This window comes from Lissotriton vulgaris, chromosome 7 (assembly GCF_964263255.1).
Source record: "Lissotriton vulgaris chromosome 7, aLisVul1.2, whole genome shotgun sequence".
NCBI lineage: Eukaryota > Metazoa > Chordata > Amphibia > Caudata > Salamandridae > Lissotriton > Lissotriton vulgaris.
The window spans coordinates 151,327,720-151,346,558 of NC_141695.1; the positions used below are offsets into that span (position 1 = coordinate 151,327,720).

At 44.1% G+C, this 18,839-nt stretch overlaps 1 protein-coding gene across 1 annotated transcript in view; it reads right to left on the bottom strand.

Moving 5' to 3' along the window:
* The window catches only part of LOC147701033 (uncharacterized), a 150,047-nt gene extending 141,322 nt beyond the window's left edge, over positions 1 to 8,725 (bottom strand). Inside the window, exon 1 of the mRNA XM_086929293.1 lies at positions 8,308 to 8,725. Coding sequence (XP_086785419.1) covers positions 8,308 to 8,725 — 418 coding nt within the window. The remainder of the gene's footprint in view (positions 1 to 8,307) is intronic.
* Between the last annotated feature and the right edge of the window lie 10,114 nt (positions 8,726 to 18,839).

The window sequence follows — 18,839 nt, forward strand, 5'->3', positions numbered from 1 at the left end:
TCATGTCGTCAACCTTATATATGACAACCATATTTCCACCTTTGTCCACCTCACTGATTGCTATAAGGGAATCATTCTGTAATCTGAGAAGCGCTTCTCTCTCCTCATGTGAAAGATTATTTTGAGGTTGTGGACCAAACCTAGCAGGGGTATTCAAAAGATGCAATTCACAGGTCACTCTTTCATTGAATTCATCAATGTTTTGATGGTATGCTGTTGCGGGATTACATTTAGATTCAGTCCTCAACCCACTTCACACATCCAAACTTTCTTTTGTATCAAGATCACACTGTAATGATTTCATGTACTTGACTTCATATTTTTCAATAGACAGAAGACACTGTAGATCAAGTATATCTGAAATGGCCCTGGGAATCTGCTCAGAAACACAAACATCAGATTTATGTGAATGTTGAGAAACACAGATTTCTTTGATTTTCAAACCTCTTGTGAATTTTAACAGATCCATATGTATATCAACCACATCCCCTTTTTGTGTGGGACAAAAATGTAAACCCTTTTGCAAAACATCAGTTTCATTCTGGACAAGTAATCTATCTTAAAATTAAAATCTTTTAACCACTTGGCTGCTAAGGCTTTTCCCCCCCGGTGCTGGATCCTTTGTTTTCCCATTGTTCATGACGATCTCAGCTCGTCATCAGCACAGCTCCAGTGTGCCTCATGACGAGCTGAGCTCCTCATGAGCATGGAAGGGGTTAAACCCTTGTGTGTGCTAGTATCATTTAGAGTGTTTCAAGATAAGTTACAGCCAGTTCTTCTTGGAATGGGTCTGGACACCCATTCTTTCTACCTGTATTCCCTTTCCACCTCCTTTCACCCCATCTGTTTTAAAAATAGCGATTCCTAAACATTCCTTAATTGCTACTCGCAATTAAGGAACGCTGTCCCATTCCTTCCAATGGGCCTACAGGCCCATAGGAATTATTTGGAGATTGCATGAGCAATTTGCGAGTACCTGCAGGTACTCGCAAATTGCTCATGCAATTTCAAGTGTGCAAGGGTTTCAAAATTACACCCTGTTGAACTCCTGCAATTGATCTGTGCACATATGTTGCACACACACATGCCCTATGGACATATGTGTGCGCAACATGAAACTTTGGAAAATGCACAAAAGTTTTTGCAAATTACCATGAAGTTCAACTTCATGGTAATTTGCTACTCCTATTAGCGAAATCGCTACTTTTTTAACTTTCATGTATTGCTTTTAAGGAATCTCAATTTAGGATTCCTTAAATGCAATTGCAATTTAAGGAATCGCAATTTAGAGATTCCTTAAATTGCGATTTTTGCATTTGGGATGATTCATTCCAAATGCAAAAATACTGGTTGCAAAGGGGCGGATTCTGAGAATCTGCCCATTTGCAACCGTTTTTTTCCTTTGATGCATGTGCCTGATAGTGTGTTATAATGTTAATACTTTTATTTTTTGAGAATTGCAACTATAATGCTTTTTTTCCTCCCTTTTTGTTCTAGTTGAAGTCTTTTGCTCTTTAGACTGTTACAGGTTGCGGTTTCGTTACTTTTGGTTCTGTTGTTTGTGTAGTTGCTTGTGTTTGGTAAGTTACTTTTTTTGTACAATGTAAATATTTTTCATTTCTCTGCATGAATGTGTTTTATGCAAATGTTGTAAGAATTGCAGGATGTTTGGCTTCTGTTTTTTGAGTGTCAAAAACTTTTTTGCATTTGTGCTTGTTGTGTATTTTGTTGTTATGTGAGTACTTGGTTTTGTTTTTTTTCTTTCTAGTGGGATATTGTTTTTGCTGTCTGTCTGCAGAGTAGCTGCTGGTGAGTGTAGCAGTCTCCTGCAAGTGAATAGTATAGTTTTTGAGTATACTGATCTTTGTGATAAAGGCACACATTTCTTTACTTACTTATTTTGCACAGTGTTGGTTGTTGTTGACTTGTTTGCGCAGTTTCCTTTTTTAGTAGGGATAGTGGCTAGCCGCAGGATTACTGCTCAGCCGGTTGTTGGTATGCTTTTTGATTCTTCCTCTGACCATGGTCCAGAGACTGACTCTGATTATGAAACAGAGGTGGGAGGAGAAGATTCAGGCAGTGAGTTTTCTCTCCATGTCGCATCATCGGATGATGGAGCTTGTCTCAGTGCGGATGAAGCTAATCTTAGTGCAGATGTGTGGCTCACTTGTTAGAGGCGGCAGACCCGTAAGCAGAGGACGGCCCTGGACCAGGGTTCGATTCCCGACGCGGCAGGGTCGTGGACCAGGGTCAGCGGACTTGATAATTCTCGCCTCGGTGCCTACTCTAGTCAGAGACCACACTCGGCAACTCTGGGCATCAGCTTGCCTCATCTTCACAACGGCCCCCCCCAGACCGCCGGGGATGCTTGGTCGCATCTTAGAGATACCCATCAGGGACCATCTCTCAGGGTGAGCCAGGACGGGTTCCCCAGCAGTCGAAGCTTGGAGATACTCCTACGGAAGTCGATTCCTAGCGCTATATAAACCCGCAATGAAGTGCCTGTGTTAGAGGAGGACATTTATGTGCAGATAGTTCGTCAAGAGGCATCTGGGCTACAGCCTGGGGCTGCCAGGATTCCTGTTGGAGTAGTGCAGCAAGAGGCATCTGGGCTGCAGCCTGGAGATGCAAGGCTTCCTGTTGTGGTAGTGCGGCAGGAGGCATCTGGGGCTGCAAGGCTTCCTGTTGATATAGTGCAGCAAGAGGCATCTGGGCTGCAGCCTGGGGCTGCAAGGCTTCCGGTTGAAAGTGCTGAGGTTGGGGTTGCCCCAGGGATGGTGCAGCCAGCATTGCCAGACTTTACTGGTGTTCCAGGGAGTAGAGTGAATACTGAAAACTTTTTGCCGATAATTTTTTTTCAGTTATTTATGGATGATGTATTTTTGGCAAAGATTGTTGAGCAGACTAAATTGTATGCAGAACAGTTTTTGAGGGACAACAGTGCCAGCCTTAACACCCACTCTAGAGCTACCCGGTGGACTCCCACAAATCTTGAAGAGATGAAGAGGTTCTTGGGTTTCACTTTTTTGATGGGCTTGCTAAGGAAGCCAACAATGTATTCATATTCGTCTACTAGTCCCTTGCCACTTCTATATTTCCAGCAGTCATGAATCGTGATAGGTATTTTCTTCTGCTTTGAATGATGCATTTTTGGCTTTAGTTTCAGGTTTTGTGTTAGTAGATTTTTGTATCTATTTGCAATTTGTTTGTGCTTTCTTATTTATCTTTAAAAAAAATCCTAAATATGATGGCGGTGTGCGTGGAGTATCACTTGTCTGGTGGTGTGCGTGACCTGGCGCTTGGCTGGCGGTGTGTTTTGTTTGGCGCTTGGCTGGCAGTGTGCGTGGACTGGCGCTAGGCTGGAGGTGTGTTTGTAATGGCGCTTGGCTGGTGATGTGTTTGGACTGGTACTTGGCTGGCGGTGTGCGTCAACTGGCGCTTGGCTGGTGATGTGTGTGGAATGGCGCTTGACTGGCGGTGTGTTTTGATTGACGCTTGGCTGGTTCTGTGTTTGTACTGGCGCTTGGCTGGCAGTGTGTGTGTACTGGCGCTTGGCTGGTGCTGTGCGTGGACTGGAGCTTGGCTGGCGGTGTGCGTGGACTGGTGCTTGGCTGGGGGTGAGCGTGGACTGGCACTTGGCTGGCGGTGTTTGTGGACTGGCGTGTGGCTGGCAGTGTGCGTGGACTGGTGCTCGGCTGGCGGTGTACCTGGATTGGTGATTGGCTGGCGGTGTGTGAGTAGTGACTAGTTGCTGATCACTACACACACTCCAATCCGTAATCTGGTGTGGTTACTGTGTCAGGAATGTGGGCGTGAGAAAATGATGGGCCCTTGAATGGTGCTGTCTGCTGGTGTGAGTGTTGTAATGTGCTGGGCCCCCGGCTGGCGTTGTGAATGGTTTTGTATGTGTCACACGTATGAAAGGTATATGAATGGCCTGTAAAGAGGTTGATGCCTTGTTGTGGCTTTACAGCTCACAAGCGGTGAGTCAATGGTTCAGTTTCTCGTCCTTTCAATTAACAGTGCATTTCATTTTTTTTCTCGAAATCTCTGGTTAATACAACTGTATATTCTGAACCATCACTCACCTTCGTGCCAAATTCAACCAGTGTGTATGTGGGCTTGAGGAATAGGTGGTTGTGCATAAAAATGTGTCTTTTTTGATTTTGTCAAGCAGTGTGTACCTTGTCCTTTTTTGTGAATATTGTAATGTGTTGGTTTTGTGCCTGGTGGTGTGAATGGTCTTGTGTGTATCATCTATGAAAGATGTGTGAATGGCCTGTAAAGCAGTTTGTGCCTTGAAGTAGCTTTACAGCTCACGAGCTGCGAGTCACTGGTTCAGGTTTTTGTCAATACAATTACTGACAGTGCATTTTATTTTTGTGAAATCTCTTGTTAATAAAATGTTATATACTGAACCATCACTCGCCTTCATGCCAAATCCAACCAGTATGTGTGTGTACTTGAGGAATAGATGGATGTGCAGTCATCTTTGTCTGTTTTGTCTCTCTGCTAGTGGGAGTGCATTGTGATGTCTTTCTTGTGGATCCCAACAAGTTATCTTACCTACAATGTCCTGCAAACCTCGAAATGTGACTTTGACATTCTCCTTGCATTAATGTGCCCAAATTTTCACATTGCAGAAAATATTAACAAATTTCCAACCACTCAGCATTTCTTCAATTATCCCAATAGAAATGATACCTCACTTGTATGGGTGGGCCAAGTACCCGCGGCAGAACAGGGCCCAAAACATATTGATTCGTCATCGAAATTACCTATCACAAACCAACCTGGTTGCTCGGCAGTAATCTAGGGAAACCTACCTAACCCATACATTTCTGAAAAGTAGACACCCAGGGGAGTCCAGCGAGGTATGGCTTGCATGGGTCTCCATTATTCTCCTACTCAGAATCCCTGGCAAACCTCAAATTTCGCTGAAAATTTCACTTTTTTCTCACATTTCTTTGTGGGAAAGTTCTGGAATCTGCGTGGATCCACAAATTTCCTCTGACCCAGCGTTCCCCAATGTCTCTCGATAGAAATGGTACCTCACTTGCATGGGTAGGTCAGGGACCGTGACAGGCAAGGGCCCAAAACCTATTGAGGCCACATAAAAATTACTTATCACAAACCAAGAGGGGCCCCATGAGTTTTTGGTACGGGGCTCGGCGGCTATTTAGGGAAACCTACCTAACTCACACATTTCTGGAAACTAGACACCCAGGGGAGTCCAGCGAGGTATGGCTTGCGTGGGTCCCTAATCATTCTCCTACCCAGGATCCCCTGCAAATCTCAAATTATGCCAAAAAAATCACTTTTTTCTCACATTTCTGAGTGGGAAAGTTCTGGAAACTGCGTGGATCCACAAATTTCCTCCCACCCAGCGTTCCCCCAGATCTCCCGAAAAAAATGTTACCTCACTTTTACTGTGGAGACTTCAAAATTACCTATAGCAAAACGACCTGGTTTTGGAGGGGGGGGGGGCACCTGAGATTTTGCGAGACCTGGGGGAACGCAGATTCCAGAACGTTCCACCACAGACATGAGGGGAAAATGTGTTTTTTTTACAACCTGGTGGGAGTCAGTCAAGTCACCCATCCTGGATTTCCCTGGGTGTCTAGTTTTCAAAAATGTATAGGTGTGCTAGGTTTCCCTAGGTGCCGGCAGAGCCATGGTTCAAAAACTAGAGCTAGGCACTTTGCCAAAAAAAGGGTGATTTTTCACTGCGAAATTGAGGTGTGTCCACGTTGCGTTTTGCGCGCCGTTTTCTGTCGCGGGCACTAGGCCGACCCACAGCATTGAAGTCTCTCTTTATGCGAAGGACTTTTGTATGAGGTAGTTACTGCAGCAAACAGTGAGGCTGCTCCGGTGCACTACTCATGAAAGCCTCTAGCAGTTTTTTTCTTTTTAACCAATGTAACATTTCTTAACATGATGTTAGTTAACCTGTTTGAAGTTCTATTCATAGGATGTTTTGAAAACCAAGTGAAACTCAGCCTTGTTACATTTCATGCCTCTTCCCCCATCCCCCAGCACTGATTTGTTATGTGGGAGCAGGTTATATCAGGGCTGACTCATCTTCGCCCTCCTCAGTCACCTGGATCTGATTCATTTAGGCTCTAACCTCCATAGAACTCTGAATTCTCAGTTTCCTCATTCATTGTGTTTTTTTTGATGACTCTATTATCACAAGCACACTTCCAGGGAGTGCTGGCCTTGCTGGTGGCTGTCACCTCACTGGATCTGGTTAATTAAGAAATGGTCACGCTGTGCCGTCTCTGCCCCTACATGCTGCTTTCGTCACTTTCGCCCATTTACATCTCTTTTTATTATTACTCTTTTTCCAATAAAGAATGGCCTCACCATACTGAGATTGGCATTGGTATTTCACACCCTAAAAGAAGTTTAAAATTCCTCACACAGCAATTCATTTTGATGTATACCCACTGTAAACTGATGAAACATATACATTGTTTAAAAAGTAGCATTTGAATTCATAGTCTTTAGTTAGATAAAACTGTATAGGTGATTGGAATGCATTTTTCCAACACAAAACATGAATTGGCCTTTTTACCTCCTGATTTTTCTGAGGAATGGAATCATTTGTTTCCTAATTTGTTTTCGTGTTCATTTGCCACTCTTTGACCTAATATATTTTATTCTGATGTAAATGAATCTCGGACCCTAGTATAAATTTCCCGATTCAGGCCCTCATATAGGTATACTTTATCATTCCCTTATTTAGGCATAGAAATCATTACCATATTTGGCCTAAACCATACTGCCCAAATACAGCAGGGATACTTCTACTAAGCTCCAAGAATTAACAATGTTTTCTTGGACAAACCCGCCTTCAGCAGCTTGGGACTTCCCCCTGCTTGAATATTAAGTTCTCCTAGAACTCCCAACGTTTTCCAAGAAATGAGCCTTTGAGTGACATTATTAAGTCAAACATGCGTCAAACTCAGCACCTTCAAAGTATAAATATGCCTTGATTTGCCTAAACAAACACACGGTGGTTTGGAGCAGATCGAATATCTACTTGTCCGACGCCCTGCAGCAGCAAGTGCCGAAGGAAGCCGACCCTCCAGCAGATGCACAGCGAGACTCTGTCATTTCTCCTGCCGAGAGATCCAGCTCCAGTGTTTCCAGCCTACCCTTGCGGGTATCTGGGAAATCGAGTCCCGAGAACGAGATACAAGACCTCCTTGTTATTGTTATTGTTATTGGGTTTTTGTAAAGCGCCTGAATCACCCGGGGGCATCTCCGCGCTGCCTAGTCCTTTTTCCTCAGAGCGAAAGTTAGGATACCAGAGTGAATCAACAATATATGAAGGCTTTAAGCTGTTTCCTGAAAGTCAAGTATGAAGGAGACTTTCGCAGCCCTTCAGATAGGGAGTTCCAATATTTAGGGCCTACATATGAAAAGGCTTTACCTCCCAAGCGATTACGGTAGATACGTGGGATCGCTAGTAGGGCTTTACCATTTGATCTCAAATTACAAGCTGATGTCCATTTGCAAATTTTGTCTTGTAGATATTTTGGGCCAATTTCCCTCATAGCTTTAAAGACCAGGCAGCAGGTCTTGAAAAAGGCTCTCTTCTTCACCAGCAACCAGTGCAGTTCCTTCAGTAAAGGGAGCGAAGAGGTATCCGGTGGGCGATTCAGGACCATCCATGCTGCCGTATTTTGGATCACTTGGAGCTTTGCTAACTGTGTGGATCCTGCTTCAGCCAGCAGTGCATTCCTATAGTCGATCCTACTGATTACTAGGGCTTGCACTACTGTTCTGCGATGGCTCAGGGGCAGATATGGAATAATTTTCCGCAGCAGTCTTAAGCTGTAATAACATGAGCTTACAATGTTACTCACATTGTTCTTCATGGACAGGTTCTCGTCAAGCTGTATACCTAAACTTTTCACAGAGTTTGAAGGGACTGGAGCGGCCCCCAGTTCCGCAGGCCACCAGTCGTCTAGCACGATTTCCTGTCTTTTTCCGAGAAACATCAGATCCGTTTTCTCCGGATGTAGTTGGAGACAGGACTCTTCCATCCAGCTTGCGATGGCCAGCATTCCTTGGGCAAAACGTGTTCTTTCCTCCACTCGATTTTCCCAATCAGGAAAATCAATTGAGTGTCATCTGCGTATGAGACGATCTCAAACCCATAATGCTGCACTATTCTGGCTAATGGGGCCATGTATATATTGAAGAGGGTCGGACTTAGACATGAGCCCTGAGGGACCCCTCTCTCCAATAAGTACTTTGACGATTTGAATGAACCCATCATGACCTGTTGCTTCCTACCAGCCAGGAAGTGAACCAGCCACTTCAGTGCCAGATCCCCGATAGCGCAATCCTGGAGCCTCTCCGCCGGCAGACGATGAGATACTGTATCGAATGCTGCGGAGAGGTCCAGCAGAATGAGCATCACCGAACTCCCTTCATCCAGCGTACGCCTGATGGAATCCGTGACAGCCAGAATAGCCGTCTCTGTGCTGAAACCCGGCCGGAAGCCGGACTGCGATATGTCCAGAATGTTGTTGGACTCCAAATACTGGCTCACTTGGATGTTAATGTGAGCCTCCAGTATTTTAGCCAGCAGAGGGAGTAGTGATATTGGCCTGTAATTACTCAATACTGCGGGATCGGCTGAGGGTTTTTTGAGGATTGAGCGAACGTGGGCCTCCTTCAATATCATGGGAATGTAACCGCTGGTCTTCATTCTAGAACAAAGGTACGGAGCTGATTAGACCTCCTAGAGAATTTTTGGAATCAGATTCCTGGCAGAGAACTCCTAGACTTAAACTCCTCCTCTTATACTCCCTCCCTCTAACCAGACTTAGGTTAGGTACACCGGGGTAGGCGTATTCTAGAAACACCAGTTGAGTATTTTAGTCATCCTTTTATCACTGTATGTATTTTATCTATTTTATGCACTTTATGGCTTAGAAACCATATCATGCTTTTACAGTACTACTTTATAATACTGTTTGTATTATATGCATTGTACTTCATAGTAAGGTTTACTATTGTAGCAGTTCATTTTCAATCCTTGAGAAAGAAGACTGTTCAATAAATACCTTTTTATTGAAAACGCCCATCTCCCTATTTCTCTTGCACCTCTGGTGAAACTAAGCATGCACGATTGACTGAGTGAAATAGTTATCTATTGTATCCGCGACTCTAGAGATTTGATTTCTTATTCTTGGGAAACAAAGTTGTCATGTTTTATGCGGTTGTCAGAAACTAATCCCTTCTTGTTTATTAGAGAAAGTTTCTAGTGACCTCTGAGCTAGCTTTTGCAAACAAAACAGGTGATGGACAGAATGTGGATCAATGTCACACATTCACCCCAGTCCAAAGATCTGGGCACAAATCCATTGTTTTTTTGCACTCCACACCACCCTGGGTTAGACAATGGCGATATGCAAATCAGCTCTGACCCTGTGCCCCATGGGAACAGTCCAGTCCGAACTACAAAAGCCATGTCCTTCCCAGAACGGAATCAAGCATCCGAGGACCGGACCATTTTCGAGGTAACACCTCTCATCAGCCCGGCTAGCTTGACTCCAGTGGTGTGGAGTGCCTGGGACCCACGTCTGAGCATCCCCAGCGCACTTAGGGCGGAATTTGCAAACAAAACAGGTGATGGACAGAATGTGGATCAATGTCACACATTCACCCCAGTCCAAAGATCTGGGCACAAATCCATCATTTTTTTGCACTCCACACCACCCTGGGTTAGACAATGACGATATGCAAATCAGCTCTGACCCTGTGCCCCATGGGAACAGTCCAGTCCGAACTGCAAAAGCCATGTCCTTCAAAGAACGGAATCAAGCATCCGAGGACCGGACCGGTTACCTGCAAAATAAATGTACTTCTCAATTTTCTGAAGAAAAAAGTGAGTGAATAATGATTTATTCAGTGTTATTACTGTGTGCCACTGATTGATGCTTAAAAGCCTACAGTAGGCCTTAAAGTTCTCTGCTTTGCTACCCTGTAAGAGTCAAGTGCTACAATGAGGTTAGGACAAGTGCGGACCTATTACTTGTAATGACCACACAATTAATAGCCCAATTTCCAACAACTTCTATTATATGGATTCCGTGCATAACATCATCGTAGGATTTCCACAGGAATTATGTAATTGTGCATCTGAGGCACTTTTCCCATACTTATAGATTTTCTGCATTTGCTACAAAATCTTTCCTCTGCCTCATATTCTGCAGATTTTCATTAAAAAAGATTTGTTTCTAGCTCAAATGGTTCAAAAGTTACTAAAAAGGGGATGTCACATGTTGACTCACAGTGAAAGGCTCTTTGCAAAGCTCGACTGGTCACCTTTCTGTTGCTTCTTACTATATTTTGGTGTCAAACTGGTACTAATGAGGTGCAACAAATGCCCAGAGAGTGCTTCACAAGTTTTATTACGACATGTGCTTCAATGTGCCACATAGTTTGCCTTTATTTGCTGCATAATTTACTCAACCCTGCTGCATAATTTTTCCCTCTCTTGCCGCATGATTCCATTTCATAGCTTCTTCTCTAAAACAGCGCAAACAGGTATGTCCAGCTAATAATGTTGAAGGACTTCTCAAAGGTTATCGACACCACCAACGATTAGAGATCCGAAATAGGGGCTGTATCTAGAATTTGAAAGTAATCTCTGCTGTTGGGGAAGGTGCTCCTCCCTGCTACAAACTCACTTTGGTGGCTGTATCAATTTTCATGATTAACGAAGTATACCATTTCCCTGGAAGTTACTTAGTATATTAGACTGCTCTTAGCACTGATGACGAGAGGTACATTGACAGTTCAAGTACATCATGTTTCGGTTTTTATAGGGACCCTAAGGCTCTGATCATGGTTGTCATTATACTCCGACCAGCGCGTAAACCCTGTTCACACATTGGTTGCAATTACAAGTTGGTAGTTATTTCACATCTGATAATTATCGAATGTGTTAAATACCCCAACCTTTGTTACATTTTCAGCTGGTCAAACTTGCCAAAATTTAACAGGGGAAAAGTATACAATATTTACTGTATCATGGGGATTTTGGTGAGTAAAAACACCAAAACCCATATGTTATTCCCCACCAACTTTCCCACACGATAAATAACATGCCCCGTGGAATTGTTATGCATCTGGTGTGTTAAATAGCACCTAAAGTTCTTTTCAGAGGGCCCACTCACATTCTACAATCACCTTCAGACTATGAACACCCACATTCTACAATCACCTCCAGACTATGAGCACCGACTTTCTACAGTCACCTACAGATTAGAGTGAAGGTCATTACCTCATCTTATTTGCTTTGTGTTTCATTGTCATCTACATTTACTGTGCAAATGTCAGACTGGCAATCCAGGTTCAAGCTACAATATATATCCTCTTTCAATCTGATTAGTCGGCCTGGGCGTTGAACTCCGCTCTGTTTGCCGGGTGTACGTAGAGCGGAGTTTTTTTCTAGCTCACCAACAGTAATGTGGCGAGCAAGGAAAATCCAATGCAAGAGCGCTTCCCAGCAAGATTTCTCAATTCTCGCGTTGAGAAACCTTCTGTTTGTGTTGAGGAATCTGCCCCTTGAGTAGAACTTCTACTACACCTGAAGAAAGAAGCAGTGCTCACTTGCATTGCACGTGATGCAGTTCACAATTTAACAGGGTGGGACCAACACCCAGAGCTGAAAATCAGTGCGAGCAGCCCGAGGTAACACACTCCACTGCTCGTGGAACTCTGCATAGCCTGTAAAAGATTTTTTGTCACTACCTGGAGTTTCACTCTGCTCAGGGCCTGCTGATTAGCTGCTGATTAGAGTCCCCATTCAATGTTTTTGAATTTTCTGAAAATTCCAACTGCATTCATTTTTTACCATTTTCTATGCATTCGTCAACATTTACGTTTTGTTCTGTCCAAAAAAGTTAACTTGTATTCTTTTGTCCTGTTATGTAAATTGCACCAGAATAACCGTAAGAGGTTAAATTAAGTAGCCATTTACAATGCATTATTTATTTATTTTATGTTCATTTTTTGTTCTTTTGTAAAGCGCCAAAAGCTCAGACAGTGTGATAACAAACAGACTAATACTGCAAAGGAGGTACCATATAGTTGGGCTCGGATGACACCTGACTTAGAAAAGGTGAATTAATAATTATGTCTGAAGTGATGGAAAAAACATTTGAATGACGATTATAGGCTTCAGTCTGACAATCGGGTGTAAAAGTCCCATGTTTTCCATCCAGTGAAACTGCACAACCACTGGAAGGCCTAGGAGCTAGCCTTTTATAAGCCTAGTTTTCATTTGTGCCATTTTTATAGGTATAAACATGCAACATATTTTCTTTCTGTAAATAGGTAAAATAAATCAACAAGCATGGAAAACGGTCAGTTAGTTCAGATGCATGATTATTAGAAGTAAATGTCTTTTAAAAAACATCAGTATTAAAAGTTGTAAAGCAATTAGTTAATTAACGTACTGTTTTTGTACTAACCCCCTCATTTGCCTGTACCCACACAGAAGTCATGTAGTCTATTAGAAGAAATATCTTGTGCACGAAACTGCTCTATCCACATTATTTCCCACTAATCGAATTTATTCTCAGGGCATTCTCTTCATCAAACATACACAAGAAAATGGTCTCCTGCCCATTTCTCGAGTGTTGCTAGGATGAGTTGGCATGTACTTCCCTTGTCGGGTTTTTAACACTCTGGTACATGTCGTAAGCATGGACTATTGTGCCTTTTCTTGGTGCTCCTGTCAGAGTTGTTTTCTGGCAGAAGGCCGTAAAGTTTGTGTTTTGGACTATGTGATCCTGAGTTCTACAAGGGCAACTAAAAAGTATTGAGAAGCTTCTGAGGTCTCACCTTCAGTGATCACAAAAGCAAGAAAGATGATGGCGGTGAGGAACACCTGCATGGTGTTGGAGGAAGGATGGAGCTGTACAGTGCAGAAGATCAGGGTTTGAGCAGTTCTTCAGGCCTTCTCCACATCTGATTATTTGGCTATTGTATTTATTCAGTTGCATGGAGGGAAGGTCCTGCGTGAGCACCTCATGAGGAGACAAACCCTGATGTAGAAGTCTTGTTATTTTCCGCTGATCAGTGATTGGGCGCAACTCTCTGGCCTCTCAACTATCGTTCCACCCACTACATTATTGAAAGTACAGGCTGTCCTGATGTAATGTACTTCTCTCTACTAACAGCTTCAATTATTAGGGTGATGTAGTATGTATACTGACACACCCTTCCTGAGATGAGAATCAGTTTTGGCATCTTGCCTTTGGTCAAATTCCAATGTAGTCTCTGAACAGCTCAAGCAGACCCCTCGGTCTATCCACCAGAAATTTGACCATAGAAGGTGGTGAGATGAGTCCTAAAAATGGCTGAAGCCAAGTGATAGTTGCTGTGTCTTGAATGCACCTTGACATTTTGCAGAACTTAGCACTTCATGTTATCAAGGCAGCAACTGGAGTGATTGATGTCACAAGTGATAGCTCTTGAATAGAAGGATGGTATTTGCACTATGTAAACTTGGCACAGTCTCCTGTCCTTGCTGCACTTACTCGGATGGACCTTAATCTCAAACTGAGGGTTGGAGTCATCTATTCGAAAATTTCAATCGCAGTTGTAGGAAATTGAGTTACTAGTTGAGTGGGGCGGAACCCTATTCAAACAGCAACCACAATTCTTGTCAAGGTGAAAAACAAGTAAACCTCAAATTAACCTGTGCTTAACCCTTTGATACCTTGGAGCAAAAGCTGTCAGGCTTAACGCAGAAGAAATGTGTAAAGATTTTCTGCAGCAGTTCAATTATTAATAAAGTGAAAACACAACACAAGAAAAATCACACACCAATTTAGAAACATAGAGTAACATTTAATAAAGTATTTATCACCAAAACAGCAAAAAAACAATTGGTAGAACCTGAAATATGTAATTTTAAAGATTTCAGTAAGTATAGGGCTGAATTACAAAAATCACCAACTGTGGATATCTGGTCACACTGAACTAGGAGAAACTCACATGTTCGGATTGACCACAATGGAGCACTGAGGATTCATTACACAGAAGTGGTTCACCACTAAGATGCATGATCCTGCGCTGACAATTCTTTGCACAGCAGCATTCTGAGCATTTGCTTAGGAGTAATATAATGTCCTACGATGAGGATGCGCCATGCTGCAATTGTTCCATGGAGCTGCAATGCAAAATCCTACATCAAGGATGCATTGTGAGGCTGGATTTCCAATGAGATGATGGGTCCTGCGTTGAGGATGCAGTGCGCAGCAGCAGTCCTGTAGGAAACCATGGCTTTTTGCAGCGTCCACCCTACGTTATTGGACCCATTGTGACTGCTGGGTGCTGGTTTTCTGACTCTGATTTTGCCCTGGCCTCTGCCTACCAGACCCAGGGCACGTACTCTGATCAAAAGTACAACATAATGAGGTATAATTACAATTGGTACTGACAGCCTACTTGTAGGTCCCTAGTGTATGGTAGGGCATGTAGATTTAGATGCCCAGTAGATGTAATGCACATAAGGATTGGATAAATTCCTTCCTGGACGAACGCACTCAGCATGCCTGGATGTCCCCTTTTTCGCCCTTGATCAGGAAACTCTCAAAGGGGGTCCCTCAGGGCTCCACATTTAACATATATCTGACCCCCTTGATTTTTCTAGTGGAGGAGCTGGGAGGAAAAATTATAGCTTATGCAGACGACACCCAGTTGCTATTTATCTGGAAGGGCTCTGATCTGGACACTAATATCTCCCAGATGTGCCCTGTGTCCATATTCCACTGGCTTGCACATGCCCAATTGAAGTGCAATGAGGACAAGTCGGAGGTACTCCTGTATGGCCGGTTTCCCCCGGCCTACAGAGAATCTTTGTGGCCTCCAGATTTTCCTTGCCCTAATTCAGAGGGAGGCCCGGCAAAAGAACTTAGGGGTGTGGTTTAGTGAAGATCTCGGGTTTTCAGATCATGTTAAAAAACTCACCGGAGTCTGCTTTGGCACCTTTAAGGCCATAAGAAGGTTTTTTCCCCTGCTTGCGAGAGAGGCTAAAAAAATGATAGCCTGTGCCCTTATCCTTTCCCGCCTTGATTGTGCCAATGCTTTGTTCATTGGCATTCCTGGCTTTTTGTTGAAAAAACTTCAAATCATACAGAACGCCGCAACTAGACTTCTGTTTGACATCTCCAGGAGCTCTAGTGTTCAGCAGCATTTGCAAGATCTTACCTTATCTCACAGGGCGCTCCACGGCCAAGGGCCTGTGTATCTTAGGAGGTGCTTTGCCCTGTATGCGCCCAGCCGATCCTTGAGATCTGCCTCTCAACGTCGGATGGTCATTCCGAGGTTTCGCAGCTCATGGCTGGGGGGTCAGTCCCTATCTGTGAAAGCAGCAGTTGCTTGGAATGCTCTCCCCGTGGACTTACAGCATACCTAGGATTTCTGACTTTTTCAAAAATAATTAAAAACTCATATTTTTAGTCAGCTCATTTAAATCGTTCTTGCCCGCTACACCACCACAGTTCATTTACGCGCCAGGACACTCAAGAGTATTTGTGCGCGATATAAGTCTTTTTATAACATACTAGCTTACCTGTTGCACGTTGCTGCGATCTCAGAAGAAAGGAAATTTAAGGAAACCTGTTATGATAACATTCAATTTACGTTGTGTGATTTTTATTAAAACTTATTCATTTTAATATGGAAAACATTTTAAAGTGTTGTTTTTTGTTTTTCCATCTGGTGCGTACACGAATAAATCAGAAGGCTTTCCGACGCGATAGCTGGCCACATACAGTTGTCCATGTGAGAAGCACGGATTCTCCAAATCTAGTCCACAAACTTGCAGCGATTGTCCTTGTGCTTTGTTGATGGTCATTGCAAAAGCGAGTCTCAACGGAAAGTGTAAACGTTCAGTATTGGAAAGATTATGAGGGCCCTGGGGGGCCGATATTTAAAAAAAATTTTTTTGCCAAAAACCTTTGCGTGAGTGTACTCAACAACTTTTAACATTTTTTTGGGGTTTTTTTTGCCAGAAACCTTAGAGAAGTGTACTCAACAACTTCCCAAAGTTTCATGCCGATCAGATTAATGGTGTAGTAATGCATAAAGGACAAACATGCATACATACATTTGTTTTTATATATGTAGATAACATAACATAACATATGTGTGCACTGCTGTGTTGCCTGCTGTCATTTTAAAGGGTGAATGTAAGACATTGATCTACATTCTGTCCATCAAATTGTTTTTTGTAATTTTCTCCCTAAGTGTACTGGGGTAGCTCAGACGTGGGTCCCAGAGCCTCCACACCACTGGAGTCAAGCTAGCCGGGCTGATGAGAGGTGTTACCTCGAAACCGGTCTGGTCCTCGATGCTTGATTCCGTTCTGGGAAAGATATGGCTGTTGTAGTTCGGACTGGACTGTTCCCATGGGGCACAGGGTCAGAGCTGATTTGCATAAAGCCATTATCTGACCCAGGGTGGTGTGGAGTGCAAAAATCAATGGATTTAGGCCCAGATCCTTGTACTGGGGTGAATGTAAGACATTGATCTACATTCTGTCCATCAAATTGTTTTTTGTAATTTTCTCCCTAAGTGTACTGGGGTAGCTCAGACGTGGGTCCCAGAGCCTCCACACCACTGGAGTCAAGCTAGCCGGGCTGATGAGAGGTGTTACCTCGAAACCGGTCTGGTCCTCGGATGCTTGATTCCGGTCTGGGAAAGATATGGCTGTTGTAGTTCGGACTGGACTGTTCCCATGGGGCACAGGGTCAGAGCTGATTTGCATAAAGCCATTATCTGACCCAGGGTGGTGTGGAGTGCAAAAAACGATGGATTTAGGCCCAGATCCTTGTACTGGGGTGAATGTAAGACATTGATCTACATTCTGTCCATCAAATTGTTTTTTGTAATTTTCTCCCTAAGTGTACTGGGGTAGCTCAGACGTGGGTCCCAGAGCCTCCACACCACTGGAGTCAAGCTAGCCGGGCTGATGAGAGGTGTTACCTCGAAACCGGTCTGGTCCTCGGATGCTTGATTCCGGTCTGGGAAAGATATGGCTGTTGTAGTTCGGACTGGACTGTTCCCATGGGGCACAAGGTCAGAGCTGATTTGCATAAAGCCATTATCTGACCCAGGGTGGTGTGGAGTGCAAAAAACGATGGATTTAGGCCCAGATTCTTGTACTGGGGTGAATGTAAGACATTGATCTACATTCTGTCCATCAAATTGTTTTTTGTAATTTTCTCCCTAAGTGTACTGGGGTAGCTCAGACGTGGGTCCCAGAGCCTCCACACCACTGGAGTCAAGCTAGCCGGGCTGATGAGAGGTGTTACCTCGAAACCGGTCTGGTCCTCGGATGCTTGATTCCGGTCTGGGAAAGATATGGTTGTTGTAGTTCGGACTGGACTGTTCCCATGGGGCACAGGGTCAGAGCTGATTTGCATAAAGCCATTATCTGACCCAGGGTGGTGTGGAGTGCAAAAAACGATGGATTTAGGCCCAGATCCTTGTACTGGGGTGAATGTAAGACATTGATCTACATTCTGTCCATCAAATTGTTTTTTGTAATTTTCTCCCTAAGTGTACTGGGGTAGCTCAGACGTGGGTCCCAGAGCCTCCACACCACTGGAGTCAAGCTATCCGGGCTGATGAGAGGTGTTACCTCGAAATCGGTCTGGTCCTCGGATGCTTGATTCCGGTCTGGGAAAGATATGGCTGTTGTAGTTCGGACTGGACTGTTCCCATGGGGCTCAGGGTCAGAGCTGATTTGCATAAAGCCATTATCTGACCCAGGGTGGTGTGGAGTGCAAAAAACGATGGATTTAGGCCCAGATCCTTGTACTGGGGTGAATGTAAGACATTGATCTACATTCTGTCCATCAAATTGTTTTTTGTAATTTTCTCCCTAAGTGTACTGGGGTAGCTCAGACGTGGGTCCCAGAGCCTCCACACCACTGGAGTCAAGCTAGCCGGGCTGATGAGAGGTGTTACCTCGAAACCGGTCTGGTCCTCGGATGCTTGATTCTGGTCTGGGAAAGATATGGCTGTTGTAGTTCGGACTGGACTGTTCCCATGGGGCACAGGGTCAGAGCTGATTTGCATAAAGCCATTATCTGGCCCAGGGTGGTGTGGAGTGCAAAAAACGATGGATTTAGGCCCAGATCTTTGTACCGGGGTGAATGTAAGACATTGATCTACATTCTGTCCATCAAATTGTTTTTTGTAATTTTCTCCCTAAGTGTACTGGGGTAGCTCAGACGTGGGTCCCAGAGCCTCCACACCACTGGAGTCAAGCTAGCCGGGCTGATGAGAGGTATTACCTCGAAACCGGTCTGGTCCTCAGAGGCTTGATTCCGGTCTGGGAAAGATACGGCTGTTGTAGTTCGGACTGGACTGTTCCCATGGGGCACAGGGTCAGAGCTGATTTGCATAAAGCCATTATCTGACCCAGGGTGGTGTGGAGTGCAAAAAACGATGGATTTAGGCCCAGATCCTTGTACTGGGGTGAATGTAAGACATTGATTTACATTCTGTCCATCAAATTGTTTTTTGTAATTTTCTCCCTAAGTGTACTGGGGTAGCTCAGACGTGGGTCCCAGAGCCTCCACACCACTGGAGTCAAGCTAGCCGGGCTGATGAGAGGTGTTACCTCGAAACCGGTCTGGTCCTCGAATGCTTGATTCCGGTCGGGGAAAGATATGGCTGTTGTAGTTCGGACTGGACTGTTCCCATGGGGCACAGGGTCAGAGCTGATTTGCATAAAGCCATTATCTGACCCAGGGTGGTGTGGAGTGCAAAAAACGATGGATTTAGGCCCA